The 26,305-nt window shown below is 40.9% G+C and overlaps 2 protein-coding genes across 4 annotated transcripts in view; one reads left to right on the plus strand and one right to left on the minus strand.

Moving 5' to 3' along the window:
- ubxn11 (UBX domain protein 11) lies at positions 1–20,645 on the minus strand. Of its 2 annotated transcripts, XM_045718346.1 has the most exons (16): positions 20,492–20,645; positions 14,504–15,214; positions 14,174–14,264; positions 14,028–14,062; positions 13,419–13,541; positions 12,956–13,056; positions 10,341–10,395; positions 9,571–9,650; positions 9,116–9,239; positions 6,984–7,204; positions 6,590–6,667; positions 6,310–6,457; positions 5,899–6,002; positions 5,730–5,803; positions 5,434–5,583; positions 1–673 (listed from the first exon to the last, which is right to left on the minus strand). In XM_045718346.1, exons 2-16 carry the CDS (start codon positions 14,613–14,615, stop codon positions 532–534), a joined length of 1,638 nt encoding a protein of 545 aa, XP_045574302.1. In that variant the 5' UTR covers positions 14,616–15,214; positions 20,492–20,645; the 3' UTR covers positions 1–531. The 2 variants fall into 2 exon arrangements, with proteins under 2 accessions (XP_045574302.1, XP_045574303.1); XM_045718347.1 differs by having other exon boundaries at positions 14,174–15,214.
- The window catches only part of si:ch211-154o6.3 (F-box/WD repeat-containing protein 7), a 14,142-nt gene continuing 6,800 nt past the window's right edge, over positions 18,964–26,305 (plus strand). The window contains exons 1-7 of one of the 2 annotated variants that reach the window (XM_045718344.1): positions 18,985–19,200; positions 19,293–19,402; positions 20,653–20,771; positions 21,390–21,625; positions 23,854–23,977; positions 24,351–24,472; positions 25,162–25,248. In XM_045718344.1, coding sequence (XP_045574300.1) covers positions 19,307–19,402; positions 20,653–20,771; positions 21,390–21,625; positions 23,854–23,977; positions 24,351–24,472; positions 25,162–25,248 — 784 coding nt within the window. In that variant the 5' untranslated portion in view covers positions 18,985–19,200; positions 19,293–19,306. Of the gene's footprint in view, positions 19,201–19,292; positions 19,403–20,652; positions 20,772–21,389; positions 21,626–23,853; positions 23,978–24,350; positions 24,473–25,161; positions 25,249–26,305 lie in introns of both variants that reach the window. The other variant, XM_045718345.1, reaches the window with a different exon arrangement.

Raw genomic sequence — 26,305 nt, forward strand, 5'->3', positions numbered from 1 at the left:
TTTACACATTTTAGAAATAAAGTTTGTTTTCAATAAGTTGGCTTGGTGATCCCTACATGATGAATTGTAATTTACTTTGAAATCCTTACATTTTAAAGGTAGAGTCAGCGATATGACATGGATGCATAGTGGGCCAATTTTCCGCAACAACTAAGATCATTGGCGCGCCAGGCTAAATGTCTCTGCTGTTTTGGTCCCTAAGAGTGTGAAGCGAACCCATGCCCATGTACAAATACTGTGTGTGTGAGAGCGAAGTCTTGCATCTTGCTCATGCAATGTTATTTTGCTAAATCTACTTTTTTTTTTTTTTTAAGCAGTCATGGTTCAAGGTGAATTATCTACATCAATAATTATGCAAGTGTTCCTATGGAATTTAGGATTTTCCCATGTCATGATCCTGGAAAAGATAGTTATTTAAGTGTTGGCACCCCCTAGTGTCACATCCCTATCAGATCTGAATATACGTGTTTATGAAAGTAAATGCAGTATTTTATAACCATGAGGAGAGTGACAAGGCGATTTGTTGTTCCGTCATTGAGGGGGGCCTGGCCTAGTCCTAAGCAGCAGAGCAGCATTGGGAGTGAGCCCACAGGAGAGGAGTGTCTGAGAGTCCTCACTGTACCGCCGCTGTGGGAACGCACTGATGATGTCATATGCTGTGGCATCTGTCCATCTGAAATTGTGAGGGGGGGAGAGAGAGTTGATAGTGATGGCATAGCACAGGACTGGGCTTTCATAACATGTCAAACAGACTGGGATGTGACTTTGTTCTGCTATGCAGATTTTTCGTCACTGATCATTTGGACAAATCGTGATTCACATTTAGAGGAGTGGATACTTTGCTAGCCTTGTCATTTTCAAGCACGTCATCCCCGAGAATTTAATCAAGCATCTGATGCAATTATGCCAGATATATATTTTAAATGTAAGGGGTGGATCAGCTTTAATATTGCAAATAGATTGATAAAAGTCAATGTAATTGTCTGCATTTCCCCATATTTAAAAAAATAAATAATACAGTGCCAGTCAAAAGTTTGAACACACCTACTCAAGGGTTTTTCTCAATATTTTTACTTTGTAGAATAATAGTGAAGTCATCTAAACTATGAAATAACACATCTGGAATCAACAAGTGTTAAACAAATCAATATATTTTACATTCTTCAAAGTACCCTTTGCTTTGACAGATTTGCACACACTTGGCATTCTCTCAACCAGCTTCACCTGGAATACTTTTCCAATAGTCTTGAAGGAGTTCCCACATATGCTGAGCACTTGTTGGCTGCTTATCCTTCACTCTGCGGTCCAACTCATCCCAAACCATGTCAATTTGGTTGAGGTCGGGTGATTGTGGAGCCCAGGTCATCTGATGTGTCACTCTCCTTCTTTGGTCAAATATCCCTTATACAGCCTGGAGGTGTGTTGGGTCATTGTCCTGTTGAAAAACAAGTCCTAAAAGTGCGAACCAGATGGGATGGCGTATCGCTGCAGAATGCTGTGGTAGCCATGCTGGTTAAGTGTGCCTTGAATTCTAAATAAATCACAGACAATGTCACCAGCAAAGCACCCCCCACACCATCACATATGCTTCATGGTGGGAACCACACAGGCAGAGATACGTTCACCTACTCTGTGTCTCACAAAGACACGACAGTTGAACCAAAAACCTCAAATTTGGACTCAGCAGACCAAAGGACAGATTTCCACCGGTCTAATGTCCATTGCTCGTGTTTCTTGACCCAAGTAAATCTCCTCTTATTGGTGTTGTCCTAGTAGTGGTTTCTTTGCTGCAATATGACCATGAAGGCCTGATCCTCTGAACAGTTGATGCTGAGATGTCTCTCTTTACTTGAACTCTGAAGCATTTATTTGGGCTGCAATTTCTGAGGCTGGTAACACTAACTTATCCTCTGCAGCAGAGGTAACGCTGGGTCTTCCTTTCCTGTGGTGGTCCTCATGAGAGCCAGTTTCATCATAGTGCTTGATGTTTTTTGCGACTGCACTTGAAGAAACGTTAAAAGTTCGTAATTTTCCGTATTGACTGACCTTCATGTCTTCAAGTAAAGATGGACTGCCATTTCTCTTTGCGTATTTTAGCTGTTCTTGCCATAATATGGACTTTTACCAAATAGGGCTATCTTATGTATACACCCCACCTTGTCACAATACAACTGATTTGGCTCAAATGTATTAAGAAGGAAAGAAATTCCACAAGTTAACTTTCAACAAGGCACACCTGTTAATTTAAATGCATTCCAGGTGACTACCTCATGGTTTAGAGAATGCCAAGAGTGTGCAAATCTGTCATCAAGGCAAAGTGTAGCTACTTTGAAGAACCTAAAATATATTTTTATTTGTTTAACACTTTTTTTGGTTACTACATGATTCCATATGTTTATTTAATAGTTTTGATGTCTTCATGATTATTCTACAATGTAGAAAATAGTAAAAATAAAGAAAAACCCTTGAATAAGTAGGTGTCAACTTTTGACTGGTACTATATATATATATATATACACACACTACCGTTTAAAATTTGGGGTCACTTAGAAATGTCCTTGTTTTTTAAAAAGAAAATCTATTTTTTTTTGTCCATTACAATAACATCAAATTGATCAGAAATAAAATGTAGACATTGTTAATGTTGTAAATTACTTTTGTAGCTGGAAACTGCTTTTTTTAAATGGAATATCTACATAGGCGTACAGAGGCCCGTTATCAGCATCCATCACTCCTGTGTTCCAATGGCACGTTGTGTTAGCTAATCCAAGTTTATTTTAAAAGGAAAATTGATCATTAGAAAATCCTTTCGCAATTATGTTAGCACAGCTGAAAACTGTTGTTCTGATTTAAAGAAGCAATAACACTGGTCTTCTTTTAGACTAGTTGAGTATCTGGAGCATCGGCATTTGTGGGTTCGATTACAGATTCAAAATGGCCAGAAACAAATAACTTTCTTCTGAAACTCGTCAGTCTATTCTTGTTCTGAATACTTATTTACGTAAGTATTCAGACCCTTTGCTATGAGACTCGAAATTGAGCTCAGGTGCATCCTGTTTCCATTGATCACCCTTGATGTTTCTACAACTTGATTGGAGTCCACCTGTGGTAAATTCATTTGGTTGGACATGGTTTGGAAAGGCACACACCTGTCTATATAAGGTCCTACAGTTGACAAGTGCATGTCAGGGCAAAAACCAAGCCACGAGGTCTAAGGAATTGTCCGTAGAGCTCCGAGACAGGATTGTGTCGAGGCACAGATCTGGGGAAGGGTACCAAAACATTTCTGCAGCATTGAAAGTCCCCAAGAACACAGAGGCCTCAGTCATTCTTAAATGGAACAAGTTTGGAACCACCAAGACTCTTCCTAGAGCTGGCCGCCCAGCCAAACTGAGCAATCGGGGAGAAGGGCCTTGGTCAGGGAGGTGACTAAGAACCCGATGGAACTCTGGAGCTCTGTCAGACTGACCAGAGTAGAATTCCTCTGTGGAAATTGGAGAACCTTCCAGAAAGAAAACCATCTCTGCAGCACTCCACCAATCAGGCCTTTTATGGTAGAGTGGCCAGACTGAAGCCACTCCTCAGTAAGAGGCACATCACAGCCCACTTGGAGTTTGCAAAAGGCACCTAAAGACTCTCAGACCATGAGAAACAAGATTCTCTGGTCTGATGAAACCAAGATTCAACTCTTCAGTCTGAATGCCAAGCGTCACTTCGAGGAAACCTGGCACCATCCCTACGGTGAAGCATGGTGGTGGCAGCATTATGCTGTGGGGATGTTTTTCAACGGCAGGGACTGGGAGACTAGTCAGGATCGAGGCTAAGATGAATGGGGCAAAGTACAGAGATATCCTTGATGAAAACCTGCTCCAGAGGGCTCAGGACCTCAGACTGGGGCGAAGGTTCACCTTCCAACAGGACAACGATCCTAAGCCCACAGCCAAAACAACGCAGGAGTGGCTTCGGGATAAGTCTCTGAATGTCCTTGAGTGGTCCAGCCAGAGCCCAGACTTGAACACGATCGAACATCTCTTGAGACCTGAAAAAAGCTGTGCCGCAACGGTCCCCCATTCAACCTGACAGAGCTTGAGAGGATCTGCAGAGAAGAATGGGAAAAACTCCCCAAATACAGATGTGCCAAGCTTGTAGCATCATACCGAAGAAGACTCAAGGCTGTAATCGCTGCCAAAGATGCTTCAACAAAGTACTAAGGGTCTGAATACTTATGTAAATGTGATAATCTAGTTTTATCTATTTTTTTAAATTAGATTTTTTTTTTTTTATGTATCCTGTTTTTGCTTTTTCATTATGGGGTATTGTGTACAGATTGAGTGAAAACAAAAGCAAAAAAAAATAAGGCTTTCTGAATGCACTGTACATACATTTCATAGACACAGTATATTTTACCTAAGTTATTGTTTGTTTTTAGTACCATCCTTCAGCTCCCCTCAACCCCTCTCGTTGAGAGAATGCCAAGAGTGTGCAAAGTTGTCATCAAGGCAAAGGGTGGCTACTTGGAAGAATCTACTATATAAAAAATATTTTGATTTGTTTAACACTGTTTTTGGTTACTACATGATTCCATGTGTTATTTCATAGTTTTGATGTCTTCATTGTACTATTTTCTACATTGTAGAATAATAAAAATAAAGAAAAACCCTTGAATGACGTTCTAAAACTTTGGACCAGTAGTGTAGACAGGTGTGTGCCTTTCCCAATCATGTCCATTCAAGTTGTAGAAACATCTCAAAGGGTGATCAATGGAAACAGGATGCACCTCAGCTCAATTTCAAGTCTTATAGCAAAAGGTCTGAATACTTGCGTAAATAAGGTTTGTTTATTATTTTTAATACATTTGCAAAAACCTATTTTCGCTTTGTCATTATGGTGTGTAGATTGCAGAGGATTTTTTGTATTTATTATTCCATGTGGAAAAAGTCAAGGGGTCTGAATACTTTCCAAAGGCACTGCATATAACATTCTACCGTTGCAAGAATTTTGTATAATTTAAATTAAAGGACTTGTAAGTTTTGAATCTGGTGTTATTTTGTGTATCAGTTCATAAACCATGTGCAATGGAATCGGTTCATCGGAAATCTCTTCCCAACTATTTTGCAATCTGTATGGCACAGCTGTCAATCTCTGAGTCCTTGAATGAAACTGGTATACTTTATTTATTTATCACAATTTTCTTTAACCTATTTTGGTCTTTAACCTATTGTGAACTTTAATGCAGGGTCAACAGACAAGTTCCTTACTTTCTCCCCCTTCCATTTGCCTCTTCCATTTTTGCGGAATGCAAGATTTTAGTTCTGGGTGTCCGAGATTAACATGACCCAAAAGTCACTGACTGAGATGAAGTACTGTGAATGTGACGGACTTCCTGGGCAAAATACTCAGCACAGCATTTTGTGGTAATGGCTCCCAACCCACCTGTGCTTGTCCAGATACTGGCGCAGGTGACCTATGGTCTCTGAGAAACGCATTTTTATGATGTAGGTGTGCTCGCCATCCTCTGACTTCACCCTCAGTGTGGTGACATCACGGGCCGAGTTGGGGGGATCAGTCTCGTGCAACTCCAACCTGAGTTGGAGTAGAGAGAACAGGTTCATAACCCACATTTAGCAAATGTGTGTCCCTCTTCCAGGGTCTCCTCTGTCACAAGGTCCCACAAGGCCCCCTAGTGGTGGAAGTGAAAGTATTGTGAATAGTTCTAGACACCTGCATACCTCTCTTTCATGGCCTGTAGCTCTGGTGTGTCTATGAGGGTCACAGCATGGCTGTTTGAAGCATCAGAAGAGCCCTAAACACAAGACACAGGCATTTACTAGCATATAGTATACGCGTGTTCATCATCTACAGGTATATGTAGAAACATGTAACAGATCTCAGTCTCACCTGCAGACTGGCTTTCACGGAGTCCCTGATGTCAATCACTCTACCAGCCTTCACCACCACCTTGGGCAGCCTGTTCAGGAATTGGTCCATTGTCAGTTTTCTGCCTGTGGGTAAGTCAATGTTCAAGTCAGAGCAAAAGAGGCTTGGGGTGAATCTCAAGTGATATACATATAGTTGAACCAACTTCAAGTATGAAATTCAATTATTTCATTGATTCCTTGCGTCCTCTCCTCGCCTCCTCAAAGAAGATCCAAGATTTCTCCCCGTCTCATGCATGTTCAGGAGGAGGAGAGGACTCGAGGAATCCCCAAAAATACAATTGAGATTCGACCCCTGCAGTTGGTTCAACTGGAGTGTAAAGTGTAGCATGTGTTTTTGGGAACAAATTGAAGCGATACAGAGGGGACCGACCGGGTATCTGGGAGACGGTACAGTAGGCGTGTTCTAAGCTGTCTGTTGATTTCTCCCCCTCTGTACATCCAACCACAGCCTGCCCCTTCCCAGGGAACTCCGCCCACGGTCGCCTCTCGTGGAACTCCTCCTCTCGCCTGTCGTGAACCTGTGTACACCAAAAGAGGACATCCCACTACTCACCACAAAACAAACAGGAAATACATTGTCCATGTAGTCAGTTTTCCTACCGTAAGCACATTTTGAAATTCACGCATGCACACAAAGCACACACACACACCTGAAAGGGCACCCCGTCTGCAAACCTGTCCTGTAGCTCAGAAGGGAAGTATCCGTCCATCAGGTCTTGCATGCACTGCTGCAAAGTCATGAGCGGTAGGATGTCAGACACATTGGACTGAGATACGAACTGAGCTTTCTGTACTTATTCTGTCTGCTACAATCTGAGAGAGAGTCAACATATGGAAACATTGAAATCAAAGAATCTTCAGTGAAAATGTATCTAAAGTCATGACTGGTTCAAATACCTAGTCTGTTTCAGTACCTGGTCTAGGTGTGTTGTACACTCTCGTAATAACCTTAACAGTAGCTGATTTGGTTCTGGGTGCTGAGATTATGTACTGACTAGCCAGCCGGAGTGTAGCGAGTATTCCCTATATAGTCTCTGTCTGTACCTGTGTGCTGGCTTCCTGGTAAGAGCGGAAGGGCCCATTGAACATGAAGATGCCATTGCTGTAGAGCCGTAGTGGAATGAGGTGCTGCTGGGCCAGCTGTGCCCCTCTGGACGTGACCCTGACGTAGGACTCTCCCTCCCCAGCCAAGATGTTCAACTGCTGGATGTTCTGGAGCACCAGGTCAAAGTTTATCTGGAAGTTCCTCCTGGCCACAGAGGTCTCTGCAAAACACAGGCCACCATAATAAGTGAATGCATAATTAAAGATTTTCTGTTTGAAAATCATCCAGGCATCACATGAGTAGGGGCGGAAATCCCTGGGGGGACACGACCCCCCCCATCCTGGGAAAAATATGATTTGTCCCCCCCAATATATCACTGAAACATAACTATGTAATTTAAATAATATTAATAATATGCAATGAAAGCAATTGTGCTGATTATAGACACTTAATAGCGCATTTTTAAGTTTCAAAAGATTGCGACCCCCCCCCACCCTTTGCCTCACAATGGTTTGATCCACTGCCAGTTCCTTAGTTGGCAAGGTAACAGAGGGGTCGTGTCTACTGTCTGAAAGGCACTCAATGAACGTAACTGACGTGAGGTTAATCCAGTCAATCGCGCGCACACACTAGCTGAATATGCAGAGCTAGCGCGCAAATATTAACTATTAAGCTAGCTAGTACCTATTCCATTTATGTGGCCTCGTCAAAGATGGAATCTTTGCTATCGTCAATTTATTCCAAGATCAGCATGCAGATGATGTAAATTAGTGCTTCAAAGTCCCTGTGATAAGGTTAACGATAAACTGAAGTCCAAACTGAACAGAACTACACTCTCTTCTACCATTGTCTTAAATATATTTAATGGTCTCGGTACAAAAGCTAAATTGTCGCAAGGGAACTTTTATTTATTTATTTTATTTCACCTTTATTTAACCCGGGTAGCAAAGATTATAGAAAACACCACTGAAACGGAATTGGTGCTCGCTAGCTTTGCAAATTCAGCTATTGTTGGAAGCCAGCCAATATGAAACAAACTATTAAAATTACAAAAGGTTGCAGCATATGTTGTGTAAATGGTGAACTCATACAGCTGTCAACACGTGTCATTTTAATCCGTTTCACATTTGCTAGCTACCTTTTAGATCGAAGCCCAAATAGAATGATAAAAGATAAGATGATAGAAGCCCATCTCCTACTGTAAATAACCTACACACTGTGTGTGTGTGTAGCCAGCCAGCCAGGTAGAAAAATGGCAAAAAAATAAAAGATGGACATCAGAGTATTTTTCAGTACACCAAAACGCAAAGTAAGAACCCTAGTAGCCTAATATCTCAAAGACTAGTTGATAAAATGTTCATAAGAAAGAAATTAAATTCTAATGGAAATTTCACAATGATGTCATTAGGCAGAGCAGGCAACAGATGGCACACAGACAGCAAAGTTGAGGACAGATATGCAGGGACAGACTGGCAGAGAAAGGGAGTCTCAGGTAAGTTTGTTGAGTCTTTGTTTGGCAACATTATGAAAGGTTCTCAATTTTTTTGACTTGTAAAATAGGAACATAATTGGAAAATGCCATGGATACCCCCACTCTCAACTTAAACTGGTGACTGAACTAAGATTTGTTAAAGGCAATGGTATTGCTGTTGTGATCAGTTGTGTAGTTTTGGGTACCGGTAGTTAGGAGTACGGCAAACACCTTATTTCTTTGGTTCCTCAATATACATTTACCATATTACAATGTAGGCTATGTGTTACGGCACTACTTTTGGTGTCCCCCTCAGGAATTGCTCTTGAGAAAATTTCATGTAATTGTCCCCTCCAAAGTTGATATCAGATTTTCGCCCCTGCACATGAGCACAGCTCGTGAAACTTTAACTGGTGCATTGAAACAATGGCAGCTCCTTTGTACTGTTGGAAATTACCGTTTGAAGATGTGATTTGATTAGGTTAAACTTGGCTGCCTGTTAAGGAGGGTGTACTGTTACAGCATGTTCAGATAGAAATGTATCATGTAGAAAGAATATGATTGCCTGTCAGATAGAATCTGACGGAATCTTAGCAGCTCTATTAATTATATTTCTATCTGCAACATAAGGCTCAGCACTTAACTCCCTGGTTCCTTTACCTGGTTGCCACACCCCTCTCTCGGAGCTCTGGGTCTGCTCAGCTTCCTCTGCTTCCTGTTGACTGGCTGTGTCGTGCTCCTCTCCGCTCCCCACCCAGATCATGCCGTAGTCGTTCAGAAACCGCTGAGTGGGGAAAAAACCCACTGTGAGTTTAAAGAAAACGTTGCAGTGACATCAGTTAAAGAGGTGAACTAAACTATATAGAACAGACTTGGAGATGACTCAACCACCACAACTCAACTTCTCTGTTATACTGTATGTAGAAAAGTTAAAGTCTAAATTGGACATGCACTGACTTCATAAGATATATTGTAAATCACACAGACACAGGTTAGTGCTTCTGTGGCTTTCAATACAGTGTGGTCCATCTATGTCTGTGCAATGTACCAAACTGATAGCTGAGGACCAAAAAAAACATTGCTCCGTTGTATCACCATGGCGACTATGGTCTTACCTCCATCTCAAATACCTGGCCCTGAAGCTTGTGGCATGTTTTTATGAGCTCATCCTCTCTGCACCTATCACTGTTTTTCTCTAAAAACCACAGAAACAGAATGGTTTTGGTTAACCAAACGTGACTTGTTCCATACTCTTAATAATTCTATAAATACATGAATACTAGGCCTACATGGGGCTGTATTTCTATAAATGCATGCATACTAGGCCTACATGGGGCTGTATTTCTATAAATACATGAATACTAGGCCTACATGGGGATATATTTCTATAAATGCATGCATACTAGGCCTACATGGGGCTGTATTTCTATAAATACATGAATACTAGGCCTACATGGGGCTATATTTCTATAAATACATGAATACTAGGCCTACATGGGGCTATATTTCTATAAATACATGCATACTAGGCCTACATGGGGCTATATTTCTATAAATGCATGCATACTAGGCCTACATGGGGCTGTATTTCTATAAATACATGAATACTAGGCCTACATGGGGCTGTATTTCTATAAATACATGAATACTAGGCCTACATGGGGCTGTATTTCTATGAATACATGAATACTAGGCCTACAGTTTTTTTTCTTCTATAAATACATGCATACTAGGCCTACAGGTATTTTTTCTATAAATACATGAATACTAGGCCTCAATGGGGCTGTATTTCTATAAATACATGCATACTAGGCCTACGTGTGTTGTGACTGGAGCTCTGTGGTTCCAGAACTGTATGATATATACGGTAGGCTGAAATAACTACCTGTTGACTTCTGAAGAAGCTTCATTTTCTCCTCCAGAGCTGTAATTATTTTCTCCTTCAAATAGAAAATCACAAAATTAACATAGATATGTTGTCAAGTCAAGAGCTTGGTCTGTACATATATCAATGTTTGGGCATGTACTTCATGCATAGAATACTAGCCGGATGTGTATAGACCACTACTGTCTTTAGTATATGTTTTCAGTGTTGGGGAAGCTACTCTGTAAATATGGTTTACCAAGCTACCAATTACTTCACACTGGAAGAAGTTGAGCTACAGTAAAGCTGCCCTTAAGAGAAATATAGTTTGTTTAACTGAAGCTACTTTGAAAAAGTAGTTCACTACATCAAAACTGCCTTGTAAAAAAGTATTATATCTAAGTCTGAAAAGTCATATAAATGTACTGGGTTGAAAAATATATACAGTGCATTCGGAAAGTATTTAGACCACATTACTTTTTCCACATTTTGTTACGTTACAGCCTCTAAAATGTATTAAATTGCTTTTTTTCCCTCAATCTACATACAATACCCCATAAAGACAAAGCAAAATTGTAGCACATTTTTTTAAAAACATGTAACTGAAATATCACATTTACATAAGTATTCAGACCCTTTACTCAGTACTTTGTTGAAGCACCTTTGGCAGCGATGACAGCCTTGAGTCTTCTTGCGTATGACGCTACAAGCTTGGCACACCTGTATTTGGAGAGTTTCTCCCATTCTCTGTAGATCCTCTCAAGCTCTGTCAGGTTGGATGGGGAGGGTTGCTGCACAGCTATTTTCAGGTCTCTCCAGAGATGTTCGATTGGGTTCAAGTCCGGGCTCTGGCTGGGCCACTCAAGGACATTCAGAGACTTGTCCTGAAGCCACTCCTGCGATGTCTTGGCTGTGTGCTTAGGGTTGTTGTCCTGTTGGAAGGTGAACCGTTGACCCAGTCTGATGTCCTGAACGCACACAGCATGATGCTGCCACCATCATGCGTTACCGTAGGGATGGTGCCAGGTTTCCTCCATACATGACTCTTGGAATTCACGCCAAATAGTTCAATCTTGGATTCAGCAGACCAGAGAATCTTGTTTCTCATAGTCTGAGAGTCTTTAGGTGCCTTTTGGCAAACTCCAAGCGCCTGTCATGTGCCTTTGACTGAGGAGTGGCTTCAGTCTGGCCACTCTACCATAAAGGCCTGATTGGTGGAGTGCTGCAGAGATGGTTGTCCTTCTGGAAGGTTCTCCCATCTCCACAGAGGAACTCTGGAGCTTTGTCAGAGTGATCATCGGGTTCTTGGTCACCTCCCTGACCAACACCCTTCTCACCCTGTTGCTCAGTTTGGCCAGGTGGCCAGCTCTAGGATAGTCTTGGTGGTTCCAAACTTCTTCCATTTAAGAATGACGGAGGCCACTGTGTTCTTGGGGACCTTCAATGCTGCAGACATTTTTTGGCAACCTTCCCCAGATCTGTGCCTCGACACAATCCTGTATCGGAGCGCTACGGACAATTCCTTCAACCTCATGGCTTGGTTTTTGCTCTGACATACACTGTCAACTGGGGGACCTTATATAGACAGGTGTGTGCCTTTCCAAATCATGTCCAATCAATTGAATTTACCACAGGTGGACTCCACTCATGCCCTGTACGCTGTATATTCTTTTGGCAAAACATTGAATGGGTTAATTGCAGTAGTTAGCTACACTGTTACAGTGGCGGCAGGTAGCCTAGTGGTTAGAGCGTTGGACTAGTAACCGAAAGGTTGCTAGATCAAATCCCCGAGCTGACAAGGTAAAAATATGTCGTTCTGCCCCTGAACAAGGCACTGTTCCTAGGCCATCATTGGAAATAAGAATTTGTTCTTAACTGACTTGCCTAGTTAAATAAAGGTTAAATACATTTTAAAAATTAGATGGCAAAAAAGTAATTAACTACTGAAAAGACTATGAATATTTGAATTTCGGTAAACAATCACCAAGCTACTGCAAAATGTAGGTAAATTACTATTTCAATGACATAGTGGAACTACTCCCAAACACTGTCTATTTTCAACTCGACAGCACAACTTTGGAAAATATGTTCCTGCTTGAGGTCTCTTATTACCTCATCATACAAACTATAATAAGTATCTTGCCATTCAAAATATGAGAAGTATCTTATACAAACTATAGTATAAGGAGTCTCTTGCCATGCAAACTATAACGAACAAAGGTCCAACACAGAATACTGATACAACATTCACACATTTGTTGTTTTTGTTTTTGTTTAGAAAACCTGTATTGGCACCATTTAGCTACTGTTCATACATACTGTAGCAGAAATATGTGCAGACTTGTGTGACAGGCATCCTGTATGTGCAACTTCATCAGCATTCGGTGGTTGAGCTTTCCTTTAAAATGCATGCTTTTGATTGGTTGTTTGCGGAGGATCACAGAGGTTGATGTGGTTGAGGTCGATTTCAGATCTAACCAAAACGCTGTCTCGCTGGAGGTGTTCACAGAAGCGCTGTTACCAGTTTTTTTCCATTGATTGCACTGGAAGTCGCTCTGGATAAGTGTGTGCTAAATAACTAAAATATAATGTACAATGTAATTTCTTTGTCTGAATGTGTGTGGTACTTGGCTCACCTTGTGGTCAATGTCCAGGGCTTGGGTCTTCACCTTGGTCTCCAGCAGGGTCAGCCTCTGCATCATAGAGGACATCAGCTCAAAATCACTAGGGGGTGCACCTGTAGGGTTCAGTCAGAGTTCACTAGATCAGGAAGCGTAATACCTGTATAATAAAGGCTACTGTATGATACTCGGCAGACATTTTTCTCCCCCAAAGTGTCTTACGGTACAATGATGCATACATTTTTACTGATTCTGAGAACACTCTGTTTCAATGTTACTGTACATTATCAGAAACCCAAACTGGCTTTTTGGAAACCCACATTTGTGACCACAGTGCTGTATTAGGAGAATGCACACCACATACTAATCTAACAACCATGCATGAGGTCTCCAGTGTTGTCGAAATGTGATGTGACGTTGGTTGCGGTGGTGAATATTTCAACACAGGGCGAGTTGTAAGGACATCAAACAAACATACAACAACTGTTGCTTTTCCTTTGTTTGGCTTTTGATTTGGAAGGACAGGCAATATCAGTGGCTTGAGCCTGAGGCGTAGGGCGATTCAAAGCAGATACATCACTCAGCAGAGTAGCTTCATATTCTAAAGAAGAAAAAAAAGACAAGAACACAACCAGAATGACCCCAGGTTTTTAAAGAGCTATATTCAGAGGTAGTACATGTTTCAAATAATTGGATATCTCATAGTTAGACTATAGCAGGGTTTCCCAACTGATGACCCGCATGGGTGATTTTATTTGACCATTCAAGTTTGATGAGCAAAAAAGAACACAAAAATTGTATTTATTTTGAAATGTTTTATTGTTAGTCGTAAAAGACTGTAAAAACACCAGCAAATCAGCTCCAAGTTATTTTAATTTCGGGAAATCTGTTCCAAAGTGTTCCCATGCACAATAGAGAGATATGTGATCGTATACCAACCTAAGCAAGGTTGAAATTATTATGATTTAGTAAAATATGATATCTTCTTGTGGTCAATTTGCAGTCTACAAATGATTTGTAATTACGTTCTGCCTCCTGGCCATCTGCTCAAGAAAAATATCGTCTTTGAAATACCTTAATCCCATACCTGCAAATGGATTCTCCTTGAAAGGCACTCTTCTCCTATTTGAGAAAAATGAGCCATCATCAGTAATGCAAATGAACACGGAAATCCATCTAATTGCAGTACTTTCTGTCTAGGAAAAGATCCACTTTGTTTTCTCTTGAACATACCCTTGCTGGTTCATGGGCCCAGGAAGAGGAACACGTCGGTTTTTCCTCAACATTGAAAGTGGTGAGCTCATCTCCTTACGTTCATAAAACACTTGGGATGCACAAATAGGATGCACAAATGGCTAGCAGACTAGTGTAGAGGTCATTTTGTGATTCAACAATGAAAGTTAAAAAAAAGACAATATTTATGAGCACCTGGTTGACATTGAAGCACATAGCAGCTAAAAACGCTAAATAAATGTCCTGAAAGTCTACACTTGGTTCAGTTAATAGGCTTAATAAACGAAATTAACTTGTATTCGTCATGCTAGGAATTTATGAATAACTTACAAGTGAATGACTCTAGATTCTGTAGGTTGGAATATTGTGCTTGCTCTTCTTTTACATCTAGAGGATTGTTTGGAGTTCGTTGCCATTGGTAACGTGGATCGTGACATTTCATTGGCTCGTTGCTGGTTCCAGAATTAAATACACCCTCCTTCACAAGGTGAAGAACCAGCCAAAGGGATACGTTGAAATTTAAAGTGATACATTGTTATTCAAAATATGACATTGTAATCATCCATCGACAAACATTGATATAAACGGAATGATGTACCCAAACACTAGTCTACTTTTGTTTCAAAAGTTGTCACACACCTAGCCCTAGATCAGAATACATACCATGCATGCTATACAAAACATAACAATACAACGCAATACAATACATTAAATGGGGCTATTGGCATATATGGAAATAAAATTGAAGAATACAAAAATACCCATTTGTTTCACTAGTGCCAAATATCAAAACAATTATTTGTAGGCCCTATTAAAGTTAATTTACACTGCTCATGACTGTAAAACAGATCTCTGTACTTGTGCCCATGCAGTCATGGTGCACACATCCCTTTCAGACCCATCATCTTCTAGCTGAAATAAACACAGATACGCTTTTGCTGTTCAGAGACTCAACCCTCTTCAACATTAACGAAGCTCTGGTCTGTGCTGTCTTCATCCTGCTGGTGCTGTCTGTGTTCACAGAGGCCAAGGTGAGGCATCCTTCAACCACAGAGGTCAAGGTAAGAACCAAAAGATGAGTATTAGTAAAGTATTAAGTAGAGATTAGCCATATTAATTGTAGAGTTCATCAATGTAGAGGTCAGAAACTGTATACATATCATCAATAGCACTTACTTGTGATGATTCGTTTCCAGGTATGGTGTTAACGTTTAAGCAACAGCCTAAATTGTTGTGAAATGTCTAAAATGGTCCTATTTACTTTGTCTTTCAGATGAATGGAACCAAAATTCCAGATGTGCTAATGTGCTAAATGCTAATGTGTCTATAGGCCTACCTACAATAAGGGTTGTTCTTGAATTGCAGTGGCATTTGGGCGTGACATTTTGGAGAAAAAAATTATTTCATTTTTCACTATTTAAAAAAAAAAATTAAGATGTATTGGGTACATCTTCCCATTCTAAATGAACTAATATGGTAGATTAATGCCTTTTAATAATGTTTTACTATTATGATAACTTTGTGCCACCAGCAGGAGTAGTTACACCAGTGATGGTAACTCCAATGACAACATGGAGGACACAGATGCTCGAATCTAAGGTCATTAACCCTTTAAAAATTATTTACTAAACTGTTTTTGTTTCATCATTTTGCTAATAGTGTAATTTCCCTACATTTACAATGTGTAACACAAATTACACTATTTAGACACACCAAATGATCAATGGAATCCTCAAATGTATGAGATACTAAAAGGGTGTAATTAACTAATAATTGTATTTAATATAGACCTCTCCAGTGCAACGGTTTGCAACTGGAGGGAATGCAAGGTCCTTGTATATCTTTGTAATGAGTGATTTTCAAGGTGGTTACACCAATGGGATAAAACTTAGGGACACATATTATATTTGTAAATAATAATAGTTATTTTAATAGCCTGTTTTGTTTTTATTGATCTATACAATATGTGTAATACTTTTGTTTACTTTCTAGAATTCAAAAATAATACATAGATTGATAGCTTTAAATCCCCCAAAACATGTCACTACAATTGTACTGGGTCACTACTGAGACAAGCCAATTTGCTTGGCCTAAGTACTTTAAACAATGCATAGACATAACGTTTTGCAGTATAAAGCACTTGCAGTATGTTTTATGACTGATAAACAGTTCAATATAAACAGAAAACATGTATGATGTGTAACTATTTGTAATTTTGAAGTGTTTTTTCGTAGATGTAAATACCACCGCAATTCAAGAACGACCCATAAAGGGTTCTTCGACTGTCCCAGAGAACCCTGTTTGGTTCTAGGTAGAATATTAAGCACCCTGACTCTTCCGTTTTTGCTGCAGTTGGGGCTGATGGTTGCACCTGCCTTACTTCAAACTCTGTTGTAGCACTTGGTATGCTCTCCTTGCACAAGACTCTGCAGAACTTTTGCAACAACAGTGGCAACAACCTAAGAATAGCTTCAATGACTAGGCCTACTATATTTACCGGTACTGTAGACCTAGCTGACCCGTTTCCATGATTGAACACCATGAAAGACTTAACCCAAATGATCTTGCAATCATCATACAGATACATAAATAAAGTTTTGTATCTACACTCTTCTTGATATTTTCTTTCTCTGTCTGATAGATGGAGCCATATGCAGACTATGCCTATGACATACTGTGGGCTAGGGATAGGCTAGGCATTAGCCTATCCCTAGCCCAATTACAAAATGACAAAACGTTGATAGTGCTGGAAAACGCACAGCAGGACATAGAAGAGACAAGATGTCGAATGGAAAGCAATACCTCCACCTGTTTTCAAAAATGCTTTCACACATACAATGCCTATAGAAAGTCTATACCCCCTTGAACTTTTTGGGGGCATTACAAAGTGGGATTGAATTATATTTAATTGTAATTTTTTGCCATTGATCTACACAAAATACTCCATAATGTCAAAGGGAAAAGAAAATTCTACACATTTGTACAAATGAATAGAAAATGTATAACTAAACTATAGTTGCCGCATAAGTGTTTACCCCCTTCGTTTAGGAAATCCTAAATTAGTTTTGAAGTAACATTTGGGGCTACTCCCGAGTGGCGCATCTGTAAAATTACAACAGACCCGGGTTCGATCCCGGCCTGTGTCACAACCGGCAGTGACCGGGAGTCCCATAAGGCAGTGCACAATTGGCCCAGCGTTGTCCGGGTTAGGGGAGGGTTTGGCTGGGGGGGGGCTTTACTTGGCTCATCGCGCTCTAGCAACTCCTTGTACTGGGCCGGGCGGATGATGTATTAAATGATGCTGTGGGTGATGTATTAAACTACTTAGACACATCAAATATGCAGTCTTCTTCCTGAACTGAGCTGCAGGACAGGAAATAAACTGCTTAGGGATGTCACTGTGAGGTCGTTGGTGATTTTAAAACAGCTACAGAGTTCAATGGCTGTGATGGTAAAAAAAACAGGATGGATCAACAGCATTGTAGTAACCTAATTTACAGAGTGAAAAGAATAATACAAATATACAGAAAAAAAATATTCCACAACATGCAACAAGGCACTAAAGTAATACTGCAAAAAAATACACTGCAAAATAATTAACATTTTGGCCTAAATGCAAAGCCTTATGTTTGAGGCAAATCCAACACAACACATCACTCAGTAACTGCCTCCTTATTTTCAAGCATGGTGGTGGCTGCATCATGGTATGTGTACGCTTGACATCGACAAAGACTGCAGAGTTTTTCAGGATGAAAATAAATGTGATGGAGCTAAACACAGGCAAACTCCTAGAGAAAAACCTGCTTCAGTCTGCTTTACACCAGACTGGGAAAGGAATTCACCTTTCAACAGGACAATAACCGACAACACAAAGCCAAATCTACACTGGAGTTGCTTACCAAGAAGACAGTGAATGTTCCTGAGTGGCCAAGTTACAGTTTTGACTTAAATCTGCTTGGCAAGACTTGAAAATTCCTGTCTAGCTATAATCCCCAACACCTTGACAAAGCTTGAAGAATTTTGAAAATAATAATGGGCAAATGTGGCACAATACAGGTATACAAAGCTCTTATGAGACTTACCCAAGAAGACTCACAGCTGTAATCACTGCCAAAGGTGTTTCTAACATGTATTGACTGAGAGGGTGTATACTTATCTAATCAAGATATAGTAGTGTTTTATTTTTCTTCCACTTCGACATTATAGACTATTTCATGTAGATAGTTGCCAAAAAGGAGAATTAGTCTAAATCTATTTGAATCCTACTTTGTAACACAATAAAATGTGAAGAAATCCAAGGGGGGGTGTAGACTTTTATAGGCACTGTACACAGACTGGACATATAAATCATGTTTACTATGGAAGTTATTACAACTAATTATAACAAATGGTGCATATTGGCATTATGGTTGAGCACTTATTTGTTATTGAATTAAATGGCTATTTAAATGTTTTATCTCACAAACTGAATTATTGAAGACCAAGTCCTATTCTCATACACTGAATATAAATAATTATTCAGTTATAACACCAAACATTGTTAGGCTATAACAAAAGGCACATATTGGCACAGAAATTCCATCTTATCAAATCAGTCACTGGAGGGAAGGGAGTGAACGAGGGTAGAAATGAGGGAGCACATTTAATAAAATGAAACGCTGCCTTGGTATTTGGATTTTATAAATTAAGTTCCTCTCCATTCCACCGAGTGTCACTGTAAACTAGAGCAATGGCTGTAACCGTCCGGAAGACCAGAGAATAAGTTAATAAAGCGCCTGTGCTTGTTTGAGATCTACTACGTTGCAGTCAGACTGCGCAGAATCACTGATCTACATAGATCGTCTCTTGGGGGAAAAACAACTGCTCGTTATGTGGTGAAGATTAGCGAATTTGCGCAGATCCTTGCTCAAATGTATCCCCTCAAACACGCCCACACAGGCTATCCACCATTGTTGTCATCAGCGATGAGACACGTCTATGGGAACAATTGACTGGACAGAGAAAGGACAACAAACTAGTGAAACACGGTAGAAACACTTAAACATGAATGTTGCATGACCCACAAGCCTAGTGAAACATTGTAGACATAATAATCTCGAACAGTTGTTGGTGCTTGTAGAGTAAGGGTTTCAGATGGGGGAGGTGAGAAAGCTCCAGAAGAAACTGAGACAGATTGAGAATCTGGAGATGAAAATATCTCAATCTCTCACTCCAGAAGAAAGAGTTAAGGTACAGAACACGACTTCACTTCTAATCTTCAGCCATAGTTTTAATATCAGTCGTGTCATGAGCGCACCGGTTCTTAATTCCACAATCCTGAATAGATTTCCCTTGGTACTAATACTCCCGGATATGACTGTACTCGCTCCCAAGAGAGATCTTGATGTAGCACCTTAATCCTCCAATACAATCTTGCAGGTTACATTTTACATTATTACACTCTCGGTCGTGAGTGAGTTCAATTGAGGCCAACCTAGCTGGAGCACACCAAGACTGAACAGCTGATCATTAAATAACTTCACCCATGTGAGATAGAGAATAGGCTCGCTCGATCATCATCTTTAGAAATACAGTGGTAAATAACTTGCGTTCTCATTGGGTTTTGGCAGAGTTTAAGATCAACCTCATCTACACTGGCACTAATTGAATATATCAAATGTAAGCATGACATGACACCCTTTTCTTGTGGCGAGATGTATCATGCCTTTATATTCTTGATTTAGTGTCATTGGGGTTTTGGCAATCTGAATCACCATGTAAAGGGTAGGGAGGGGGTTGCGTTTATAAACCTTGGATTGCTGATGCTATGAGAGGATTTGAAGCCACCGGTCGGCCATATTGGCACTCCCTAGCAGGAGCCCTCCATAGGAATGATTGGAATTCTACAGTATTTCAATTAAATGTTTCTAGGACAAAATTACAAGTATTTAAGTAATTTTGTTGTAGTGGGGACAGTAACATTAGTACTCGCAAAAAAAAAAACTTTGTAGATCTTTATTTTAAAATAATTATGTTTAGCTCACATTATATCATTTGAAAGTATACATTAAGGTGCCTGTAATAGAATAATTGTGTCAAAAACGAATGTAAACATTAATAAATACATTTATGTAGCTTCCAAAATATTTTTTACAATTGAGGAGTGCCAAGATTGCTGCGCGGTGGCTTCAATACAGCACCCCCTGTCAGTCATTCAGGGTTTATACGAATCGTTGGGGGGGGGCACATATCAATAGTCTACAGTGGTCATTTTGTCTCCTTTCCTTCATCTGCTCTGATCTGGAAACATAGTTCTGTAATGGATGGATGTCTACTCACTGTCTTTTATCAGTCCATCTCTTCTCAGATCAGTCCAGATGAAGAAGGGCGACGTTGGACTATTGAGACGTACCCAGGGAGACTTCTACGGTCATGCATGTTGTTATTAACCTAAATTATGGGCTCAAACAAATCTAAGCCCAACCCCCCTCTATCTTCAGATCTCCAGGAAGGCGGAGCTCCGCACCAGATTGGCTGAACTTCTGCTGCAGCTTTCTGGCCCCCAGCAAACTCCGGGGATTGTGGGAGGAGGAAAACATGAGAAGATGAAAAGACAAGTGTAAGGAAAGAGAGAGAGCGGGAGGGAGAGCTAGAGGGAGATAGGGGAGATTAACATCCCTGTTCACGAGCTGTAACATTCACTTTGATGCTTTGATCTGGCTTGAGTCTATCCGACATAGGTCAAAGTCAGTCAGTCATTCTTTCAAGGCATCCTAATGTATTGGAGTAGTAGAGGGGATAGTACGCCATGTAGCCATCACTTAGGGATTCCTTCCACAGAGTTACGACTGGGCACACTCTCCCAGGGCTTTGGAATATCAAGGGAATACCAGGGGAAATGTCATTATCACGAAGTAGTATAAAGACATGATAATGAAAATGATAGTGATCATCCGTTAATCAAAGATACAACGACAACGTCAATTTGTTTTCCATGCCATGGCGACAACTGTATATTTATGCACTTTGAGATTATACTTGTAATGAAGTGCTATAGAAATGTAATAAAGGATTGTCATTATTTGTAAACTTGCTTGTGTGTCTATGGCTTAGCCTATGCGCTGTTCTGTATATCTGTGCACATGATGTTTCCCTGAATGTGACCGCACTGTCAATTCACTCTTGGTATTTGGTGTGTTTTCTTTTTTTGTTGTTTTTTGTTGTTGCTCGGGCACAGTGAAGCCACCTCTGAGGCTCTTCCATCACACAGCCCCTCTGCTACCAAGATCCCCAAGGGAGAAGCAGAGCCGACAGGCCGACAGAAGAAGACAGGCAGTCAGAAGGAGACGGTAACAAGGGGAGAGACAGGAAGAAAGGAGGAGACGGGAGGACGGAGAGAGACAGGAGCAGGGGGAGAGCAGTCAGAGCCCTGTCTAGCTGTGACCGACACAAGCCCCAAGGAGAACCAGGAAGGTGGGGTTATCTTTAAACTAGGGTTTGTTAGATTATGTAGACACATTCACAAACTCATTGGTATCTCACAAATGTATTGTGATTGAAGGAAAGAAAATAAGAAATCAGCTTGGTAGGCTCCCAGAAATTATATTACAAATAGTTAACGTTTCGATCTGTCCTTCCCTCCTGGGTTGTGTTCATTAGGGTCCACTGTGGGCACACTAGCAAAACGCTTCAGAACGACAAACCAAAACAACCATTTGATGAGTTCAGATCGTACCTACCTGTTTGACTGTTCTCTTCTGCTTCGTGCCTAATGAACACAAGCCTGATCTGTCTGTACTGTTTGTTTCCTAGAAACAGAATTAGTTGCATGCTCAAGAGCTGACAAATACGTGTACAGTAGTTATTGATCAACTAAGGTTAGAGAAGTGTTGAGTCAACCATGGCTATTATAGTCTCTCCCAACGTCCCTGACCAGGCCGGAGGCCAGGGCCTGCATTCACCAAGTGTCTCAGAATAGGTGCGCTGATCTAGTATTAGTTTAGTTTTTAAGGTCATACTGAATAAGATCGTATAGACAGATTCTAGATCAGCACCTACTCTGAGACGCTTTGTGGATACTTGCCCAGGTCCCTCCCTGTCTTATTCTTTATGATCTTAAAGGCAGAAACGGATCCTAGATCAGTGTCTATTTTTATTTCATTCCCTCATAACGCCACCCCCTTTATGCACGATGTACATTTACATTTTACATTTAAGTCATTTAGCAGACGCTCTTATCCAGAGCGACTTACAAATTGGTGTATTCACCTTATGATATCCAGTGGAACAACCACTTTACAATAGTGCATCTAAATCTTTTAGGGGGGGAAATATCACCGTTCTCCATGCACTGTAATTTACAAATTGATAAGAGCTATTGATAAGATCCAGGTGAAGTAAGCCGCTTAGATAAGGGGATTGTAAATATTAATAGACAGTTGTTTCAGATCTATTTTAACTTATGATCACTGGAGACAAATGTGAAACCAGTCATGTGGCAGCAAACTAAAGAATATGGACGTATCAACTTTCCCACAGTGACGTTTATAAAATGAAGGCCTCGTAACTTTGCTGGAATAACATTTGAAGACCCAAGCTGTAGGCTTCTGTAGCCATGCGCAAATGAGAGTATAGCGCCAAACCTAGAGAGTTGATTTATGGTTTCTAGAGTGTTTTAATTAGATCTACTTTTTTCCCCCTGTATGTTTTACAATTTGTATCGTGTTAAATATTAGCCACCGTCAGTTATACCCACACATATTTATAACGGTCACTTTAGTGTTTGTTTCCTTACATTTTGCATCATTCCATTACACAGTTAGTTGACCTTTCTTTCCTCTGTCACGTTCGTGTGGTTGTTCCTGAGGGATCGCAAGCAATAGTGGATCATATTGGGCTAACGTATTACAAGTTGTGCAGTCATCTGCGACATGTAGCCTATTGGAATCATTATGGACTGCAGACCATAAATACAGTACATGTAGCAGTTTAAGCTTGGAGACTGGCGCACGGTTCACAACGACTGGACTGTTCTCGTCACAGTTCCATGATTAGTGAGGATTATTAGGGTCGATTTATAGGACTACTTTTCAACCCCTATCGTAGACTTTTCTCACCTTTCAATATTTCATGGATTGATTAATTGAATATGGCAACTTTCAGGATGAATCAAACCACTGTATTTTTGATTCACCAATATATTTTTTGCGTAAATGCTCTCCAAACCTGTTTTTTTTATTATTCAGAAATGCTTTCCTAACCCTAAAAAGATCAAGAGTATTTTTAAGTCGAAGGAGATAAATATTTGTGTACTTACATAGCTTGCTTTCATTGATCCCTAATTTTCTGAACAGTTCTCTCAATATATTCTAGTGAGTCTGTCAAACTAAATTCTAATTAAAGGTACACCAAATTTAAAGGGATGGCTTTATATAAATGTACTGAAACCCCTTTTGAATGAAAACTCCAGGGGTAATCTGTCGGCCATCAAGTGGAAGGGTTTTCCGCGGTTGATTTAAATGTATTCAGCGCACGCGAGGGAACCACGCCTGCAAAGCCCGTTACGCACACACATCTGAATACCAGCTACTGAGAAGTGCATAAGAAAGGCGTACAAGTCTGAATCTGTCCCTTTGTAAAAAAGTTCACGCAAGACTTGGGTTCTGGGTTCATGATGATTCTGATGGGTCCCCTTTTTTCAGATGCCGAGTTTACATCTCTCAAAGCATCATGGGATAAAGCCAAGTTTCGCTTGAGGTCGCTGGAGGGTCACAGTGACATCGTCACCTGTGTGGTTGCTGTTGACAACCTGGTGATCTCCGGCAGGTAAGTGAGTCATTCTCCGATTTAATAATAGATCGCATAACTGTGAATAATTCAATTAATTTCTTTCTTTCTCCCTCCTCCTCTCTCTAACTCTTGACATGCTAATTCCCCCCCCCCCATACACTCTGAGCCATTCTCGCCTGAACAGAGTGTTATTGAACTACTTGAACCTTGTCTGCTCTCACTCTCTGTCTCTCTCTGTCTCTCTCTGTCTCTCTCTGACTCCCTCTGTCTCTCTGTCTCTCTCTGTCTCTCTGTCTCTCTCTGTCTCCCTCTGTCTCTCTCTGTCTCTCTCTGTCTCTCTCTGTCTCACACTCATTTTATCTCTCTCCGTTGTTCTCTCCATCTCTCTCTCTCTATTTCTCTCTCTCAGTCGAGACACAACAGTAAAGGTGTGGCACGTTCCTACGGCAACCGAGCAGCGGAATCTGGGAGGTCACACTGGTGGAGTCACCTGTCTGTCTGCCCCTCTGCCTGAATACTGTAGGAGACTCGGTAGGGAATGGACATATATATATATACACACACATACACACACACACACACCCCTATGTCTTACTATACTAACCCTAACTCCTAACCCTAACTCTAATTCTAACCCTAAACCTAACCCCTAAGCCAAAAATAGCCTGTATACAAGTGAGGACCGGTTTACTATTCGTGTGAGGACTTCTGGTACTCACAAGTATAGTAAAACGTGTATACACACACACACACACACTTATATTTCAGGCAGTGTAATTATAGTTTTAGTTCATCAGGTCAAATCCACAGAGAGAACTAGCAGCAGTAGACACTCTGAGTTACTCTCATTCTGACTGAAGGAGGGATCGTGCCACTACTTGAACTTCTCTGCCCTTTCTGTCGCTCCACCCACGCTCCCCATCTCTATCTCACTCTCTCCAGGTTTTTTCTCTGATTCCAAGAGCTACTTTGGCTTAAGTCAGGCTTACATTACCAAGACTTTAACTCGGGAACGTATCATATTAAATCAATAACAACATGGATGTTAATTATATGCATACTGACTATGAACTGTACAATGACAACAAATAAAATGATTATTATTCCCTCCCCCACATATTCTCTCCATCTCTTTCTTCCGTTCAACGCCCCCTTGTCTCTTCCCCTCCTTCCCCCCCCTCCTCCCTACTGTCAATCTCTCTCTCTTTCTCTCTCTCTAGCCTGGGAACTGTCTCTGGGAGACAAGGAGAGGTTTATCCTGAGTGGTTCAGCAGACTGTTGTGTGAGGATCTGGGCTTTAAGCACTGGTGAGTTCACTACATACATACAGTGAGGGAAAAAAAGTATTTGATCCCCTGCTGATTTTGTACGTTTGCCCACTGACAAAGAAATGATCAGTCTATAATTTTAATGTTAGGTTTATTTGAACAGTGAGAGACAGTATGTCAAAAATGTCATAAATTGATTTGCATTTTTTAATGAGGGAAATAAGTATTTGACCCCCTCTCAATCAGAAAGATTTCTGGCTCCGAGGTGTATTTTATACAGGTAACGAGCTGAGATTAGGAGCACACTCTTGAAGGGAGTGCTCCTAATCTCAGTTTGTTACCTGTATAAAAGACACCTGTCCACAGAAGCAATCAATCAGATTCCAAACTCGCAATGAGCATGAGAACGGTGAGGAATCAGCCCAGAACGACACGGGAGGATCTTGTCAATGATCTCAAGGCAGCTGGGACCATAGTCACCAAGAAAACAATTGGTAACACACTACGCCTTGAAGGACTGAAATCCTGCAGCGCCCGCAAGGTCCCCCTGCTCAAGAAAGCACTTATACATGCCCGTCTGAAGTTTGCCAATGAACATCTAAATGATTCAGAGGACAACTGGGTGAAAGTGTTGTGGTCAGATGAGACCAAAATGGAGCTCTTTGGCATCAACTCAACTCGCCGTGTTTGGAGGAGGAGGAATGCTGCCTATGACCCCAAGAACACCATCCCCACCGTCAAACATGGAGGTGGAAACATTATGCTTTGGGGGTGTTTTTCTGCTAAAGGGACAACTTCACCGCATCAAAGGGACGATGGACGGGGCCATGTACCATCAAATCTTGGGTGAGAACCTCCTTCCCTCAGCCAGGGCATTGAAAATGGGTCGTGGATGGGTATTCCAGCATGACAATGACCCAAAACACACGGTCAAGGCAACAAAGGAGTGGCTCAAGAAGAAGCACATTAAGGTCCTGGAGTGGCCTAGCCAGTCTCCAGACCTTCAACCCATAGAAAATATGTGGAGGGAGCTGAAGGTTCGAGTTGCCAAACGTCAGCCTCGAAACCTTAATGACTTGGAGAAGATCTGGAAAGA

The sequence above is a fragment of the Salmo salar genome, chromosome ssa05 (assembly GCF_905237065.1).
Source record: "Salmo salar chromosome ssa05, Ssal_v3.1, whole genome shotgun sequence".
Classification (NCBI taxonomy): Eukaryota; Metazoa; Chordata; class Actinopteri; order Salmoniformes; family Salmonidae; genus Salmo; species Salmo salar.